A 17,260-nucleotide genomic window follows, 5' to 3' on the forward strand; every position below is an offset into this window, starting at 1 on the left:
CACGTGCCATGTTCTTGAGGCCCAGCGCCCACATGAGGTTGGGTTCCCCATATTTGCTCGTATCATCTTGAACTGCTCCTTCCTGCCCAGGGAGGACAGCCAGGAGGTTGTTTTTGCTGGATGTGTGAGTGAACCCACAAACCGCACTGCAAGTAACTCCACGGTGCCACACTCACCCTGGAAGCCTACTCCTTGGCCTTTTTGAGCACTGAGGTCCACTAGCTTTATTTAACTGTAGGTGCAGGGGAAGCAGCAGTAAAACAGACCGAGGAATCCCTATCCTTGTGGGCTTCCATTATAGGGGAGAAGCTGTGACAGGTGAGGTCACCGAAGCCTTGGTTGGCCAGTGCCAGAGCCAGGTGACCTCCAGGTGGCTGTGAGGCCAGGGCAGCCCTGCCTGTTAGATGGGGACACTGGCCAGGAGCACTGTATTCCCCGGGGGCCTTGTGCACACTGGGCACCACGCAGGTGTCTGTGGCTATGACCCCTCAGGACGTCTCCCAGCGCACATGTGCACAGGATCTCAGCGGACGTGTCTAGGAGCGCAAGGGCTGACCCACAGGGCAAGTGAGTCTTCAGACTTTACTAGAATATGAGGTACTGCTGTCCAGAGTGGCTGCACTGCCCGCACTCCCACCAACGGAGTCCTCGAGCTCCCGCTGCCCGGAGTCCTCACCTGGGTATCACCAGGCCTTTGGACCTTAGCTCACGGGATGAGTGTGCGGTTGGGACTCACCCTGCTCCCCCCGCAAGGCCACCCGCCGCTGCCACTTACTCTTGACGTCCAGCTGGGCGGCGTACTTGGTGAAGCCCTTCAGGCAGACCTTCTCTCCGATGAGGGAGAGGAACTCCTCAAAGGCCGGCCCGGCCTCCTCGTTGTTGTACATCTCCTCCTCCGAGCTCTGGCCGGCCTTGCAGTAGAGGATGCCCACTTTGTGTTTCCGGCAGAGCTGCAGAGGCGAGAGTGGCGTCAGGGAGGCAGGCCAGGCAGAGATGGAGGGGGGCATGGAACAAAGCAGGCTCTCTCGGGCGCAGAGCCCGGGGAGCTGCCGGGGTCACACAGGAATTCAGTGCCACAGACAAAGAAGAAAAAAGGCATGGGGGCACGTCCCAGTTGTCCCTCTGCCACCCTGCCATTCCAGAGAGGCACAACAAGGTGCTGGTGCCGCCATTCTCGTGCTTTCTACATGAGCGCGGAGGGCGGCTGGCGACACCATTTTCTCAAGGGAAAGACCTTGGCGGGCTTCCCACAGTAGGTGGACTGGCCCTGGCTAAGGTTCTGCAAAAGGAAATTCTGGAGGACTCAGTCTAGTCGACATTGTTTTTTAGGGGGTGAGCCCTTGATAACCATGTTGTTGTTTTTTTTACTTAATTAATTAATTAATTTTATTTATTTATTTTTGGTGCGTTGGGTCTTTGCTGCTGCGCGCGGGTTTTCCCTAGTTGTGGCAAGCGGGGGCTACTCTTTGTTGCGGTGCGCGGGCTTCTCATTGTGGTGGCTTCTCTCGCTGCAGAGCACAGGTTCTAGGCACGTGGGCTTCAGTAGTTGTGGCTCGCGGGCTCAGTAGTTGTGGCTCACAGGCTCAGTAGTTGTGGCACGTGGGCTCAGTAGTTGTGGCTCACGGGCTCTAGAGCGCAGGCTCAGTAGTTGTGGCTCACGGGCTCTAGAGCGCAGGCTCAGTAGTTGTGGTGCACGGGCTTAGTTGCTCCGCGGCATGTGGGATCCTCCCGGACCAGGGCTCGAACCCGTGTCCCCTGCGTTGGCAGGCAGATTCTTATCATTGTGCCACCAGGGAAGTCCTCCATGTTTGTTTTATGTATCCCTGATTCCTCTGTTCACTGGTGATTGGACCATCGACAGTCATGTGACCTAAGTGTGGGCCAGTCAGAGGCTCTCCTGGGACTGAGAGCCAGCTAGCTGGGGCCTGTGTGTGCCTATAATCCTAACAGTAATTCTGTGAGCTGTGGGAGGGCCAGAGAAGCAGAGGGAGGCAGTGTGCAGTGAGGGAGAGGGAGCACGCACATGCTCCCGTGCACACACACACACACACACACACACACGGGAACCTGGTGGCTGTTTTGTTCCTAGACTATTTCCCTCCTAAGACCCAGTCACATTCAGGCTCTTGGCACCCCTAGAATTTGATAAGAGACCTTTCCTTTTACTGGAACTAACCTGAGTGGGTTTCTGTTCTTCAGAGAAAAAAACAAGTGACCAAGACAGAAGGAGGTACCGGGAGTGGGGCTGCAGGCTGCTGCCCCAGTGCCCCCCCATCCCCCTCCCTGGCTCCCGGCTCACCCCTTGCTCGTCGAGCTTCAGCAGCTGCTCCGTCACCTTGGGAGTGTTGAGAGCCAGCCGCAGGCAGTGGATGTTGAGCTCGGGGATGACATACTCCAGGGCGTCCTTCAGGGGCAGTCCCCGCCCTGTCCCATGCTTCATGGCTGTGGGTGTGGCGTCCTCCAGGATGGAGCCACGCAGGGTGGTGAGCTGCTCGAGGGAGAGGAGGGAAGGTTAGGAGGCTCTCAGGACTCGGGAAGGGATGAGAGCCCATGAGGGTGTCCGGTTCTCAAAGCGACATGTGGGATGGTTAGTAGCCTGGGCTCTTGGGCCAGAAAGCACTAGGTCTGGACCAACTTGAACTTGCTGCCTCCTGGCTGTGTGATCTTGACCAAGAGACAGCCTATCTGTGAGCCTCAGCTTCCAAGGACTGTTGGGAGAACTAAATGAGACAGTGGATGGAACATCCTTCATTTGTTCAACGAATGATGAAAAAAGAAAGACTCCTGTCTTCCTGGAGCTGACGTGCGGGTGAGGAGATGGATTATGTCAGGTAATAAGAGGTATAATGAATAAAACAAGCTCCATGATGTAGACACTCAAACAAACACTCTTACTGTCATTATCACAATAATATTATGTGTACACTTATTACCATAAGCTCTTATGTAAAACACCTGCCTGCCCTGGACACTAGTACCATCTTGGATCTTGAATTGTGACACTGGTTTTCAACCTGGTTTCCTGATAAAATCACCACCAATGGTTCTGATTTGGCTGGTCTGTGGTGGGGCCCAGACGTGTATGTATACACGCACGTATGTATGTATACACACACTTACATATTTGTATATTTGTATACTTACACACACACACTCACTCTCTCTCTCTCTCTGTCTCTTTTAATATTACTCAGGTGATTCTGATGTGCAGCCAGGGTTGAAAACCTTGAGTCAAGCCAATCATGGCCATCTCATTCCCCTTTCGCAGGTGCTGCTTTCCAAGTTTTTCCTATAGTTGGCTACATGACTAGTTCCAGGCAATGAGATGGGATGGAATTCAGCTTGGGGAGGACATCTAGGGCAGATTTTCTTCCCTGGTAAAAGGAAAGCCCCTTTCCACCTGCCCATTTTTTCTAAGGACACTGGTATAAGGATAAGATGTTTGGAGCTGTGGAAGCCATCTTGCGATCATAAGTAAAGAAACAACAACAAAAAAAATCACACAGAAGTCATTTCCTGCCACTTCCTACTCCCAGACTTCTGTTAGATAATTAAAATAACCCCGTATTTGTTTTAGCTATAGTCATGTTTTCTGTTACTTTGCAGACAAAGCAATTTCTAACAGATACATCTTAATAATGAGTCACATTTATGAAGGCACAGTTCACTGCACTGTATTCCAGGAATGACAGCAGTTATCTAGGTATAGGTCTGTTCAGGGGAGATTTTACTATCTCCATTTTACAGATAAGAAAACTGAAGCTCTAAGAGGCTAGGTGCCTTAGCCAAGGTCACCACAGCTAAGTGGCTGAACCAGGATTCCAAACCAGGTCTGACGTCTCCAAAGCTCATGATTTTTCTCTTTGAAATTTTTTTCTAACTGTGACATATAATCCATATACAGAAAAGTATACAACACATATAAGTACAGCTCAAGGAATTATCACAGAGTGAATACCTAGGTATCACCACCCAGACCAAGAAATACATTACAAGCCTCCGGAAACTCTTTCGTGCCCCTTCCCACCTCCCTAATGGTAACCCTACCCTGACTTTTCACACCATAATTTATTTCTGCCTGCTTCTGAGCTTCATGTCGTTTGTGTTCTTTTCTATCTGGCTTCTTTCTCTCAATGCTATGGATGTGAGATACGACCACGTTGCAGTAAGAGGCTGACGTTTTTACCACAATGGATTTAATCCACCCTACTGCTGATGAGCACGGAAACTGCTTCCAGCGTTTGACAACTGTGAACAGTGCTGTTAGGAACACTCACGGAAGCACCTCCTAGTGCACATGAACACATTTTCGTCTGGGTTTATACCTAGGAGACAAATTGCTGAGTCACCAGGCATGTTAATCTTCAATTTTACTGAACTGCCAAATCGTTTTCCAAGTGGTTGTACCAATTTACACGCCGCCAGCCCCGTCTGAGAGCCCCTGCTGCTTCCCGTCGTCACTATCACTAGCTCAGGCTTCCATCTACGCTGTGCTGCTGGCCGCCAGGCTATGCTGTGCTCTGGGTGAGGCACAGCAGCTCTTGCACCACAGCAAGAAGACTCCCTAGTCTGCAGCAGGACAGGGGAAAAAATCCTCCCCCAAGGGGATTGCTGTCAGCGCCCAAAATACACTTGGGGCTACGGGTTAAAGACGAGGGAGGATCAGCGTTAACTGGAAAAACACGGTCACCCCAAGTCAACAGATGCAAGAGATGGCAAAAATGACGTGTCATGACACTGCCTCTAAGCATACAGCCTAACCCTGCCAAACAGGACCTGGCCAAGAGGCATGCGTGTTAGGAATGAATGATCTCATGGCTGGGAGTTCCCAGTTCTGGCTTTGGTAATTAATAAACAAATCTCTCTTAGGATAAGCAGGACAGTCTTGAAACACATCACGAAAAACTGTGATATGGAGGCTCTGCCCTGCCAGTCTGGCTGGCCCTGGGATTGCGAATTTCGATTAAGGCACCAGCAGGATCAGCGCCTTTCTATCCTGCTGACACTGCCCCACAGCGCCCTCTGCTGGGGCAAAGAGACAGCGTGGACCAGAAATCCTCATTCTCTTCCACCCTCGAGACAGGTGGCCTACGGTCACATTTTTGGCTCTGAAGACTTGACCAAAAGCCGCTACTTGGAAAGCTCCCAGCTTTTCCTTCTCTGCTGGCGATAATAAGTAGGGCACTGGCAGGCTGCAACGTGTGGCCCCCTCTGCCCTCCACCTGGCCCTGTCCCCCGTCACGTCCTACCTGGACTGTGACAGCAGCCTTTTCCTGGTCTCCCTGCACCTGCCCGGCCACCACCCCACTCCAGTCCATTCTTCCTGCAGCAGCTTGAGTCAGATCGTGTCTCTCCTCCGTGCAGAACCTGCTGACAGCGTTCCATCTCTCTCCCAATAAAATCTACACTCGCGGGACTTCCCTGGTGGTCCAGTGGTAAAGAATCCACCTTACAATTGCAGGGGACATGGGTTCGATCCCTGGTCAGGGAACTAAGACCCCACATGCCACGGGGCAACTAAGCCCACACGCCGCAACTACTGAGCTTGCATGCCTCAACGAGAGAGCCCGCCTGCCGCAAACTACAGAGCCCAGGTGCTCTGGAGCCTGTGCGCCACAACTACAGAGCCCACGTGCCCTAGAACCCACACACAACTAGAGAAGAGAAAAGCCCGCACGCCGCAACGAAAGATCCTGCATGCCTCAACGAACATCCCGCGTGCTGCAACTAAAACCCGACACAGCCAAAAGAAAAATTCAAAAAAAAAACCCGTGCCTTAAAACAAAACAAAACAAAACTACACTCGCTGCTCAGGCTGCGAGACCCTGTGTGCTCTGACCCTTGATGACATCTGGCATCATCTCACTGAGCTGTGAAAGGGATTCAGGGCCACATCAGCAAGGAGGTTCCCATCGGCACAGCTTGTTCTCCACCAGCTCCCGACTCAGATGCATCCCTGCCTTCCTCTGTGCTGCGTCCACCCTCCAAGAGCTCTTCCTGGGAGGCCACTTGGGAGTCAGTCTGCCTCGGTTCAAATCCCGGCTCTACCCCTCCTCTAGCTGTGTGACTCTGGGCAAGCTGCTGAATTTCTCTGTGCCTGTTCCCTTATCTATAAAATGGGGAATAACAGTGCCTGTTGCAAAAGGTTATAAAGATTCAGTAAGATAATCCATGTATAGGGTTTTTTTACCACTGTATCTGGCATACAGTGAGCACTCAATATATGTGTTAGCCATTATCACATTACACACGTCGAATGTTTTTACACAAAGCCATATGTGTAGTTAAAAATTTAAAGAAAATTTAACCTTAATAGGAAGCTACAGTTTGTTTTTCCCCCCACTTAACAGTATGCTTTGGAGATTACATCACACAATCATTGGTGCCTACTGAACACAAATGAGGTCCCAAATGAGGTTCACTACTACACTTGCTTTTTTCACTTAATACAAGATTCTTCCTTTTCTACTTTGTATACATATATACTGTTTAAATTCTTAATGAGTGACTGTTACTTTTTCAATAAAGAAAAAAAAAAATCTAAACCTCTAACCCTAACAAAACTAAGGCTGTAAAAAACTCATACTTGGGGCCAAAGGGAACCCACCGAGCCTGCTGGGCCAAACAGTCCCTGGCTACTTGGCATCCCTTGTGTTCTGCCAGCAAGGGGCTCAGGACAGGGCAGCCCTGGCCTGCGGCTTGTCCTGTCCAGGCTCAGGGTGGGTGGGGCTGATGTTTCGGCGTGTGGTCCTGAAGCCCAGCTCCAGTCTGTTCCCGCCCCGGCGGGAGGCTCAGAGCTGCCAACACGCCCATCCCATCTGCTGGGAGACGTGAGCCCACTCGGTCTGCTTGGCGGCCGGGGGCGGCCATCTGGGGCAGGCCAGCCGGCTGGCTTGGAAAACAGCCTGGGCCCTTCGCTCTGGCCCCCATGCCTTGGTTAACCGGAGCCCGAGACGTGTGTGTAGACAGGAGAAGGGCAGAACTCTGACCGTCAGCTGAACCTTCACTCCCCAGAAAAGCCCTCTGACCTTTCGGGAAAGAGCGACAGCACGACGGCAGCGTCATCACAGTATCTGCCGCTCAGAGCACTCACTTGCCTGCAGCCTTGTGCTATCCCACCTGGTGCGTGCCAGTCCAGGAGAACCTTCCCGCCTTTCCAGGACACAGGGAACAAACAGTACGAAGTCTATTTTACAGATGAAGAAACTGAGGCATCCGGGGTAAAGCCATCTGCCTAAGCTCACAAGGCTAGAGAGTGGCAGAGCCCAACCGAACCCCAAGCTGTCTGTTCCCAGAGCCAGAAAACTCAACCCCACAGGGAGTGGTGAGTGGTTAAGAGCACGGGCTGGGGACACAGGCAGTCTGGGTTCATATCCTGGCTCTGCCACTGGGGGACGCTGACGAGTGACAGCCCTAGGCCTCAAGAGTCCTCATCTGTAGAATGGGGGGAAGGGGACCCACATCATGGGACTACTGAGAGAATCTGAAGGGTCAATGCACATAAAACACTTGGAAGAGTGCCTGGCAGGAATATGTGCTAAAAGCGTCAGCTATTCTTATCGCTACTGTCATTACCACTTTTGGGTTACGTGACTCTCTGCCTCCATGGCAGGAAGGGCCTTAGGAAGGGGCAAGGCAAACCTTGTTGGCCACTGCCCCTCCCTCCAGATGACAGGATGACGAGGTCCTCAGGCCTTAGTGCCCAATAGGCAGCTCTGCAAGGGGCTGGGGCCAGGACTGAGTACACGTGTGGTCTGCATGTGTGTGAGGGCAGAGAAAGGCCTGCTTGTGGCTGTGAACCTCACGGTGGGCCAAAAGTCACAGGATTGACTGGAATGTGACAAGGGGACAAGAAACTGAGACCTCTCCCAACAGCTATCCTCACTGGGCTCTCCCCAAGTGCCAGGCCCAGCACTGCCTACTTTATATGGGCAACCTCACCAAGCCCACACTATGGTCCTGTGAGAGTGGGATTCCCATGGGGGAAACAGAGGCTCTGAGAGAAGAAGCCACGTGCCCAAGGTTTCATAGCTGCTGAGTGACTGTGCCAGGCCTGGCCCTGCCTCAGGACCTTTGCACTGGATGTTCCCTGTGTCTGGAACACTCTTCCAGATGTCCACATGGCTCCTCTCATCTTCTTCACGTCTTTTACTCAAATGTTCCCTTCCGAGTGACACTTCCCTTGACCATCCTGTCTAAAAATCTTACCACCCCCGCACTTATCTCTCTTCCTTGCTTTACTTTCCACCTTGTCATCACGTACCACGCAGTATAATTTACAAGAGTATCTCTGTATTGTCTGCCTCCCCAGCAAAAATGCAGTCCCCTGAGCATCTCTGCTGCCTTGTTTACACTGTTTCCTCAGTGCCCAGCACAGGGCTGGCTGGTGGTGGTGCTGAGTGAATCTCCGTGAAGTGGATGAACCCCAGGCCTGTGCCCCTGAGCTGCGAAGGCCCTGTGCCCAGCCTGGGGTGGATCAGAGGCTAGTTTGTGGGCGCTGGGGGTGGGAAGTGAACGGAAGCAGGAACGAGCCAGGAATGGCACCAAGCCAGTTTCCAACCTACTGAATAGGAACCACAGCAAAACATTATCCCCTGACCTAGCATCTCCACACTAGAGTCTCACGACTCTCAGTACCTACAACAAAGTCTGGTATTAAAAAAAAAAAAATCATTCTACATATTTTGTTTCCATTTAAAACAACAACAACAACAACAAAACCAATAACATAAAATGCTGGCATTAAGTTGAGTTCATAACTCTTGAATGGGTCTGATATGCAGTCTGAGCCAAGTCAGTGGAATCCCAGAGGCGGCCGAGCGCTGGCTGGCGCATGGGCCGACACTTCGTCCCGTCGCTCACTGAGGTCCCTTAACCTTTCTGCGCCTGTTTCATCAGTTGTAAATGAGGACTATAGTGCCTTCATCATAGAACTGTCACGACGTTTAAGTGAGTGAATATACATAATCGGTGTAGAAAATGCCTGACACACAGTGTTGAGTAAATCTGCAGTATAACAGCAGCTGATGATATTATTGATTAGTATATGATTGCCGTTGTCATTTCACCTGGCAGCTCCCCACATGTCATACAACACTTGGATACAGTGTGAGCTGTCACCTCACATTCTGCCCTGGTGCTCATCTAGCCAGAAAGGTGAGGAGAGGGAAGGAGGAGGGTGCTGGGGAGACTCAGGGGCCGGTGACCACCTGTGATCTGGGGCACCAAGTTTTTGGGGCTGCCTCCCCTACGCTGCCATCTGTGTCATCTCATTCCCCCTCAGCGGGAAGGTCTTTGCGAGGGGATGGGGCTACGGCCCTCGGTGCGGCATCTGCCGGTCTGGATGAGGTCCAGGATCGGCCCGCCCCACATCCAAACTCCCTGGCAGTGCCTGCCTGTTGGGCTCCCATGTCTGTGCAAAAGGCCAGGCCCAAGGGGCATGGCGTAATGCAGGGGTGAGGGAGATCCATTTTGGGGGCCTGCCCAGCTGATGATTGCTCCTTTTCTGAAAAGGTCTTCCTTTGAGGTTTTTTGGAAGTCTCTATCATTTCTACTGGCCTAGCTCCCCACCTTTTGCTGAGGAACCGCCCCCCTACCACCACCTGTGGGTGGCTCTGACAGAACTGTCAATCACAGTGCCCGGCCCGGCCCCTGGACCCAGGGTGGAGCACATGTCCTAGATCTAGACAGAGTCCTCTATCATCCCTGACAACAGTGACTGGCCCAGGCTTGTGATCCAAGCAGAGCCAATCAGAGTCCTTCCCAGAGATTCAGCAGATAAGAACGTGGAGAAGAAAGTATAAAGATGGAAAAGATTTGAGCAGCCAGTCCCCATTTTCCCATGACATGGAGAGAGCCTGTTGGTAGCAGAAGAGGATGACATTCACAATGCAAAAAGCAGCAGAGCCAGCTGAGCGGGAGAGATAAGGAGGCAGAGTTCTGGTGACATCATTTGAGTGCCTGGGTCCAGCTATGCCTGAAGCCATTCCTACCCCTGGATTTGCAGTTACATGAGCCAATGAATTCTATTTCTGTCTTAAACCAGATAGAAGTAGATTTCTGCCACTTACAACTTAAGAGTCCTAATCGAGCAGGGTGCCCCCAACGGGCCTTGTTCCCTAGCCACAGCTGACATTTATTCCAAGGGAAGACCTCTGACCAAGCCAGGACCATGGGATCCTCTATTCTGAATGAAAGTAGGCAGGCTGGGAGTGTTTTGAGCTGATCAACATCAACAGCAGTGCCTGCTGCTGAGATTCCCCAATTCCTGCCCTGCCCGAGACTTGCTGCCTTAATTCTCCTTTCCACTCTGCAGGGCATCTCACAATCCTGAAAGAATCCCCTATATCTCTCCCTTTATTTTTTATGCTCATCACAGTTAATCTTTTGCAAATGTCAGAATCTTGGGCTCTGCAGTCAGACACACTGGATTCCAATCCTGGCCACTTAGTCACTGATTTCAGACATGTTTCTGAATCTCAGTCTTCCTTTCTGTAAAATGGGGAGACTGACAGGACTGCTCTCCTGAGGCTGTTGGAAGGATTACGAGTTGAAACAGGGGAAGCACTTGCCCACAGAACCTGGCACAGAGTAAGGGCTCATAGATGTGAGTGGCTGTGATTTATGGAATAATAACAATAGCGATGGGACCTACCTCGCGGGTCCGGAAGATGATCCTGTACTGGTACTGAGGCCCGTGGTCCTTGTGGTCCTCCAGCTTCTCCCGCTTGATGCTCACGGCCACTGGTCCCAGCTTCTCGTCCACGCCAAAGTAATTGGCATGCTCTGAGAGGGAAGAGCAGGTGAGCTCAGAGTCAGCTCTCTGGGAAGGAGGGGTGACGTCCCTTGGCAGGCCTGCCGAGAGGACAGCTGGGGAAGGCTCTTGTGCAACCCGTGAGCTCTTGTGCAGGCTCTTGGGATCCTGGTCACACAAACCTCACGGCTGGTCACATCCACACTCAATGGAGAGACCGTAAGAGGTTAAAGCCCACCTTACTATACCCCCTTGGCAGTCACAGAAATTTCCTGAGTCTCAGTGCTCTCATCTGGGAAATGGGGGCCCCTCATGCTACCCACGATTCATAGAGTCGATGTGAGAGTGAAATGAGGCTACGAACAAAAAACGCTTAGTGCAGCGCGTGCCATGTTATAAACCTAGCTTCGCTGTGATTATCCCATATTTGCAAATGTTCAGCAGCTTAGCTGCCAATTAGCCCTCGTGAAGTGGTTAGATTCTAGTCTAGAGAGGCTTCTGCCCGGCTGAAATCCGGGCCCTGGACTCATTAGATGTGTGGCCCAAGTCGCTTGATGGCATTCTCATCAGTACAATGGTATCAGGAAGGATGGATTCCCCCCTCTCAGCTGGTTGTAAGGACTAAATAGGTTAATAAGCATGGAGCACTCAGCACAGGGCCAGGCACAGAGTAAGCACATGAGATGTGTTGGCTAGTACTACCCCCAGGGCATGATGTTTGTCACAGAAAAGGACCATGATTCCAGTCCCCAAGCGTCACCTTTATCTAACCATATTTCTATAGACGTAGAAAACTTAAACACTACTCTTTTTTTCCTTATGGTGACAGAGTCTTTAACAAGTCACGGAGGAAGTCTCCTGTTCTCTCCCCAAAATGACAGCTGTCTCCCCGTTTTAAAAAAACATGCTGCTGTCTTATAATCCTTCCAGGCAAACGGTTCTAACTGATATATAACCCAAGTATCTCCAGCTTGTGGTGGTTGCCCACCAGCAGTCTGCCTGAAGTCCATGAAGTCAGCAGCTACGCACTGCCAGAAATTCCTTCCCACCCCAGTGCTCTCAATATTTAAATGATGGTTCCTATTCTCATGAGATGCTCTTGGTGAATCAAAGGCTTACCTAAGGCTCAAATGTGTGTTAATTAATGGTCCCAATCAGAACAGCACCTGCAGTGGGTTAAACCATCTCCCCAGCTGGTCAGAGAACAGAATAAGTGTGCTCCACAGATATCAGTTCATTCCTGAAACAGCTGCAGGATCTGTTTTGTTTTGTTTTCCGCCAATGCATATGCAGTACCTTGCGGTCTTAGCATAGAATAGGCAATCAATAAACACTGACCAATGACTAACTTATTTATGAGTTTCCAGGGCTACAAAGACATCATTTTTTGAAAGAAAACAGTTTCTTTTCAATGCTCCATGATAAATACTCACTATCTGCCTGATGAAGAACTGTTTTGATGTACAATCTTATTTGATCCTTACCACAGTCCTTCCGTGTAGGCATTCCTACGTGCAAGTTGAAAAGAACATGTTCTCTGTTGGTTAGGTAGAAAATTAATATAATATAAATGCAAAACCAGGTTTCAAATCCTCTCAGCCTTACTTTCTGGCTACTAGATTTGTCAATTTCAAAGAGCGACCCTGTCAACTTCTCCCATGGGTTGGGGATTTGTTCATGTCTCCCTGTCGCTGTATTAGTTTTTTATTTATATACCCCTCAAACAGGTTGCCAGGTATACAAAGGTTCACAACTATCACAGTTTCTTGGTAAATTTTTAAGAAGTCAATAAGAAATGCCCCTTTTGGTTCTTCTAACAAATGCTTTTAGCCTTGAAATCTATTTTGTGTGATACTGATGTCACCCCACCAGTTTCCTCTTGGTTAGTGACTGTCTGAACTTCTTTTTTCATCCCTTAATTTTCAGTCTCTGTGTCATTTTGTTTCTGGGCATGCGATGCTGCTACAATCATCTCTGCTCCTCACATGAGGACACAGAGTCCAAGGGGTAAAATGTGTCATGTAGCTAATAAGCTATGAAAAAGACATCCCAAACCCAGGGCTGTCGGACTCCAACACTGGTGGACCTCCAGAGACTGTACTCTGGACGATCTACTTGACATTTGTTGTATTTGACTAGGATACTGCTTTAAAAAAGTTTTTAAACTAGTTGCTGTGGAGTACTGGCTACCTATCCATTACCTATTCTTCCCTTCTTTCATTTTAAGAGAAATCCTCTGTTCTTGGAGGAAGAAAAGAGAGGGGCTATGTCTACCTAAAAACTAACATTTCCCAGCCTGCCTTGCAGACAGGTGTGGCCAATAACCAGAAGCAGTTGGCTGGGACTTCTGAGAATGTTCTTTAAAAGGGGCTGACTTGGGCTTCCCTGGTGGCGCAGTGGTTGAGAACCCACCTGCCAATGCAGAGGACACAGGTTCGAGCCCTGGTCTGGGAAGATCCCACATGCCGCGGAGCAACTGGGCCCGTGAGCCACAATTACTGAGCCTGCGCGTCTGGAGCCTGTGCTCCGCAACAAGAGAGGCCGCGATAATTAGAGGCCCGCACACCGTGATGAAGAGTGGCCCCCACTTGCCACAACTAGAGAAAGCCCTCGCACAGAAACGAAGACCCAACACAGCCATAAAATAAAATAAATTAATTAATTAAAAAAAAAAAAAGGGGGGGGCTGACTTGGGAAAAAAAAAGGTAGGGGTGCTGACCTGACATTTCGCCTGAATCCTTTCCTCCTTTTCTTTGCCTGGAAACATGGATGTGATGGCTGGAACTCCAGCAGCCATCTTGGACCAGGAGACCACCCTGAGGGCTCAGAGGCCATGCACTAAGGCTGGCATTCCACTGTTTCTGAGGAGTAACCATACCAGTCCTGGGCTGCACATCTCCAGACTTTTTTATGTGAGAGAAATAAACTTCTATGTTGTTTAAGCCTGTTACTATATCAATTCAATTCTGAATTGATATAGGAGAATCCATATTAAAAATATCTGAATTTCAGGAGAATCTAGAAAAATTGGAAAGGCTGCCAACACTGGGCTTGTCTCTACTTCCTGATGACAACAGTGAGCTGGAGCTGAGCAGGAGCTGCCCTTTGTGCAGCCCCTGCCTGGTTTGCTTCCCTCTATTGTCTCCTGCCTGGTCCCTGAGGCTGCCTGGGTTTGTGGTCTCTGCACTATGCTCTGCTGCCTCCTAGGATTGCCTCATCAGCACCAATGAACTTAATCATGTGTGATGCCTGTGTTAACACCCTCCAAACATCAACAGCTCCGCCGTCAAAGGGAATCCAGAACCTGCCAGCTTCTTCCCCCCCTCCTAGGCTCCCCTAGACCTGCCCATCATCATCTCCTGCCTGGACCACTGCAGCAGCCTCCTCCTTGGTCTCCCAGCTCCCCCTGTCCCCACAGCCTGTTCCCTAGAGGGAAGCTGAGAATACCTGAGTCAGATCAAGGCCCTCTCCTGCTCAGAACTTTCCTGCGGCCCCATCTCACTCAGGGTAAAAGTGAGAGTCCTCACTGCGGCTCACAGAGTCCCACATGATCTGCCCCTGTCACCTGTCTCAGCTCCTTCCACTCTCCCTCAGTCACTCTGTCCCAGCAACACTGGCCTCCGTCCTATTCCTCCTGTGTTCCAGGACTACTGTACTTGTTTCCTGTGTCAGGAACACTGTCCTCGATCTCCACAAGGCTCCCTCCCTCACCTCCTTCACCTCAGCACTCAAAGGGCACCCACCTAGGAGGCCCTCCCTGACCATTCCCTACCGAAAATGCAACCCCCGGCAATGACACTGTTTCCCTCTTCCCTGCTTTACTTTTCTCCACCGCACTCACCACCCACCATACCTTAGACAGTTTACGTACTTATCTAGTTTTATTATTTGTCTTACCCCACTAAGACATTAGGGAGACAAGGTTTTCGTTTCAAGCTGGTCAATACTGTATCCCCCAGCTCTAGAAAGTGCCCTGGCACATAGCTGACCCAAGCACATATTTGCTAAGTTAATGCATATCTACTGTTTCACGTAGCTCAGGGTTCTGAAGTGCTACCCATGTGTCATGAGGCTGCACTCCCTGCATCCTCACGGCCCCTCTCTGAGGGAGGTCTTGTGTCTTTCTGCATCCTCGGTGCCCAGGGCAGGGCCTGGCAGACAGCGAATGAATGAGCAGTGACAATCTCACAGACCAGGTGCTGCCCGCCTGTCCGCCCCCACCTCACCTTTGCCCACGAAGTAGTCCTGGTAGTAGCGGGCGCCCAGGTCCACGTGCTCGATGCTGTACTGCCGCGGGCGACTCTGCGTCCTCTGCTGTTCCTTGGGCACCTCCAGCACCGAGATGCTGGCGTTGGTGCGGTAGGCGCTCAGGGCGGGCTCCGGCGGGCGGCCCTCTCCGCCGCTCCCACCGCTGCCGCCCGTGGAGCCCGCGGCCGCCCAGGAGAAGCTCACGTTGCGCTCGCACTCACCGCCCATCTCGTTGCGGAAGTGCGGGCAGCTGAGCAGCAGGTCGTTGCTGTTGTCGTCGCCGAGGTCCTGCTCCAGGTTCTCCTTGCAGTTCAAGTCCTCCGTGCTGGTGAAGGCGGGGTCCAGGCCGCCGAGGCTGTGGGCCCGCGACGCCGTGAGGGACGCCATGGCCGAGGCGGCCGAGGCCCCGGTGGTCGTGTTCCGCCGCTGGGCCGTGGACGCCCGGTTGGCGGCCGCCTCGTTGAGGTCGAACAGCATGCTCTGCACGTCGAAATGGGCAAAGCTCTTCTGGCAGACCCACGGCCTGCTGGCCTCCGGGGGGCTCCGGCCGTCCTCGGCCTCCCCGGGGCACCGGGACGCTTCGCCCTCGGCTTTACTGCTCCGCAGCTTCCGGAAGATGGACGAGTCCACCGCGTCCCCGCCGCCCAGGCCCCGCGCGGGCTTCTTCCGGGCCTTCTCCTTCTCCTTCATGGGCTGCAGTGGCAGCAGGCCGTCCTTGGCGGGCTGCCCGTTGCGGGCGTCCCCCTTGGCTCCACCGCCGCCCCCCGCGACGTGTGGGCCGGGATCGGCCCGCAGGAGCTCAGTGAAGCTCGGGGCGCCCCGGGCCTCGGGCTGCTCGCTGCGGAACTCATTGAGGATGTCGAAGAAGCTCTGCTCGGGCACGCCCTGCACGTCGATGGAGGACGTACTCCCATACTCGCGGAAGAGCGGCAGTGCCCCCGTGTGCCGGGCGCCCCGGGGCTCCACCGCGTCCTCCAGGTCGCACTCGCTGAGGGTGATCTCGCTGCTGCTGCGGTGCCGCAGCGGGAGGAAGGCCCTGCCGGGGGACCGGGGCCACCCGTCCTGGAACTCCACATCCTTAGACCTTCTCCTGGAGAGTCGGTGCAAGGCTTTGGACCCTGAGGAAGCCGGGGTGCTGGCGGGGGGCTGTCCGTTCTGTACGCTTCTCATGGAGTGGGCCACCTTTGTGGCCTTTGTGCCATCTGTGTCCTGTGAGGGGCTGGGGTTGTTCTGTTCTCTCAGGGCCTCCCGCTTGGGTGGCCAGTCGGCCACTCTTGCCCGCACGCCCATCTTGGGCACCGCGGGGGTGGTGGGACTGGGGCGGGTGGTGGCACTGGCCGGGCTCTCACCCACAGGCTGGGGCATGCTGCCGTTCTGGACCCAGAATCCCATGGGAGCGTAGTCCCCTGTGTGCGGGCCGGGGAGGACATCGGCTGCCCTGGTCCCACAGCTGACCGCCAGGTCCACAGCATCATTGGGAATGGGCCGATAGGTGGTCATATTCCCGGGCACTGGGGTGCTACTGGCCCCTGAAAGCTGCAGACGAACTTTATGGGGTCCCCTGGCCCTCAGCCATTGTTCAGGGCCACCAGTCCCAGGATGAAGGATTCTGGCCCCTGAAGCCTGTCGGGAAGGTTGTGAGCCTGTGCAGTCCAGTTCTCCACCATCGCTGTGGACAAGTGAGCCAGGACAACCTCACGAGGCAGGCGCTGTCCCGGGGCCTCCAGACTGAGTGGCTCAGCGGGGCAGAGCAAGCAGCAGGTGTGCACGAGGGCTGGCAGGCTGCAGGGGCGCCTTCCCTGCCATGCTGAAAAGGGAGAAAAGGCAACGGTGAGATATGATGTTACTGCTCCCGGAGAATGACCTTTTGTTTCTGACAGCTTTACTCATTTAAAAACAAACAAACAAAAACAGAAAAACCGTTTTATTATGGAAAATTTCAAACATACCCAAAAGCAGAGAGAAGGACACGATAAGCCACCCCACCAGCTTCAACACTATTAACTATTTGCCATTCCTGTTTCATCTGTTCCCCTACTCCTCCACTTTGTTTTTGGCAGAATATTTTAGAATAAATCCCAGACATCAGGCCATTTTACCTATAAATAATTTAGCTTGTATCTCTAGCATGTAAGGCCTTCAAAAAATAAAAATAAAAACCACGATACCTTTATCGTACCCATCTAGATAAATAAGAATTCTTTAATGTCATGTAATACCCCAACTGCATTACATTTCCCCGCATTGTCTCACAGATGT

The 17,260-nt window shown here is 52.2% G+C and overlaps 1 protein-coding gene across 4 annotated transcripts in view; it reads right to left on the reverse strand.

Moving 5' to 3' along the window:
- The window catches only part of SIPA1L3 (signal induced proliferation associated 1 like 3), a 238,270-nt gene that overhangs the window by 81,084 nt on the left and 139,926 nt on the right, over nucleotides 1-17,260 (reverse strand). For all 4 annotated transcript variants that reach the window (XM_059905575.1, XM_059905574.1, XM_059905572.1 and 1 more), the window contains 4 exons: nucleotides 14,980-16,808; nucleotides 10,655-10,785; nucleotides 2,300-2,488; nucleotides 776-950 (listed from right to left, as the gene is read on the reverse strand). In XM_059905575.1, the coding sequence (XP_059761558.1) occupies nucleotides 776-950; nucleotides 2,300-2,488; nucleotides 10,655-10,785; nucleotides 14,980-16,501 (2,017 nt within the window). In that variant the 5' untranslated portion in view covers nucleotides 16,502-16,808. The remainder of the gene's footprint in view (nucleotides 1-775; nucleotides 951-2,299; nucleotides 2,489-10,654; nucleotides 10,786-14,979; nucleotides 16,809-17,260) is intronic.

The sequence above is a fragment of the Balaenoptera ricei genome, chromosome 19 (genome assembly GCF_028023285.1).
Source record: "Balaenoptera ricei isolate mBalRic1 chromosome 19, mBalRic1.hap2, whole genome shotgun sequence".
Classification (NCBI taxonomy): Eukaryota; Metazoa; Chordata; class Mammalia; order Artiodactyla; family Balaenopteridae; genus Balaenoptera; species Balaenoptera ricei.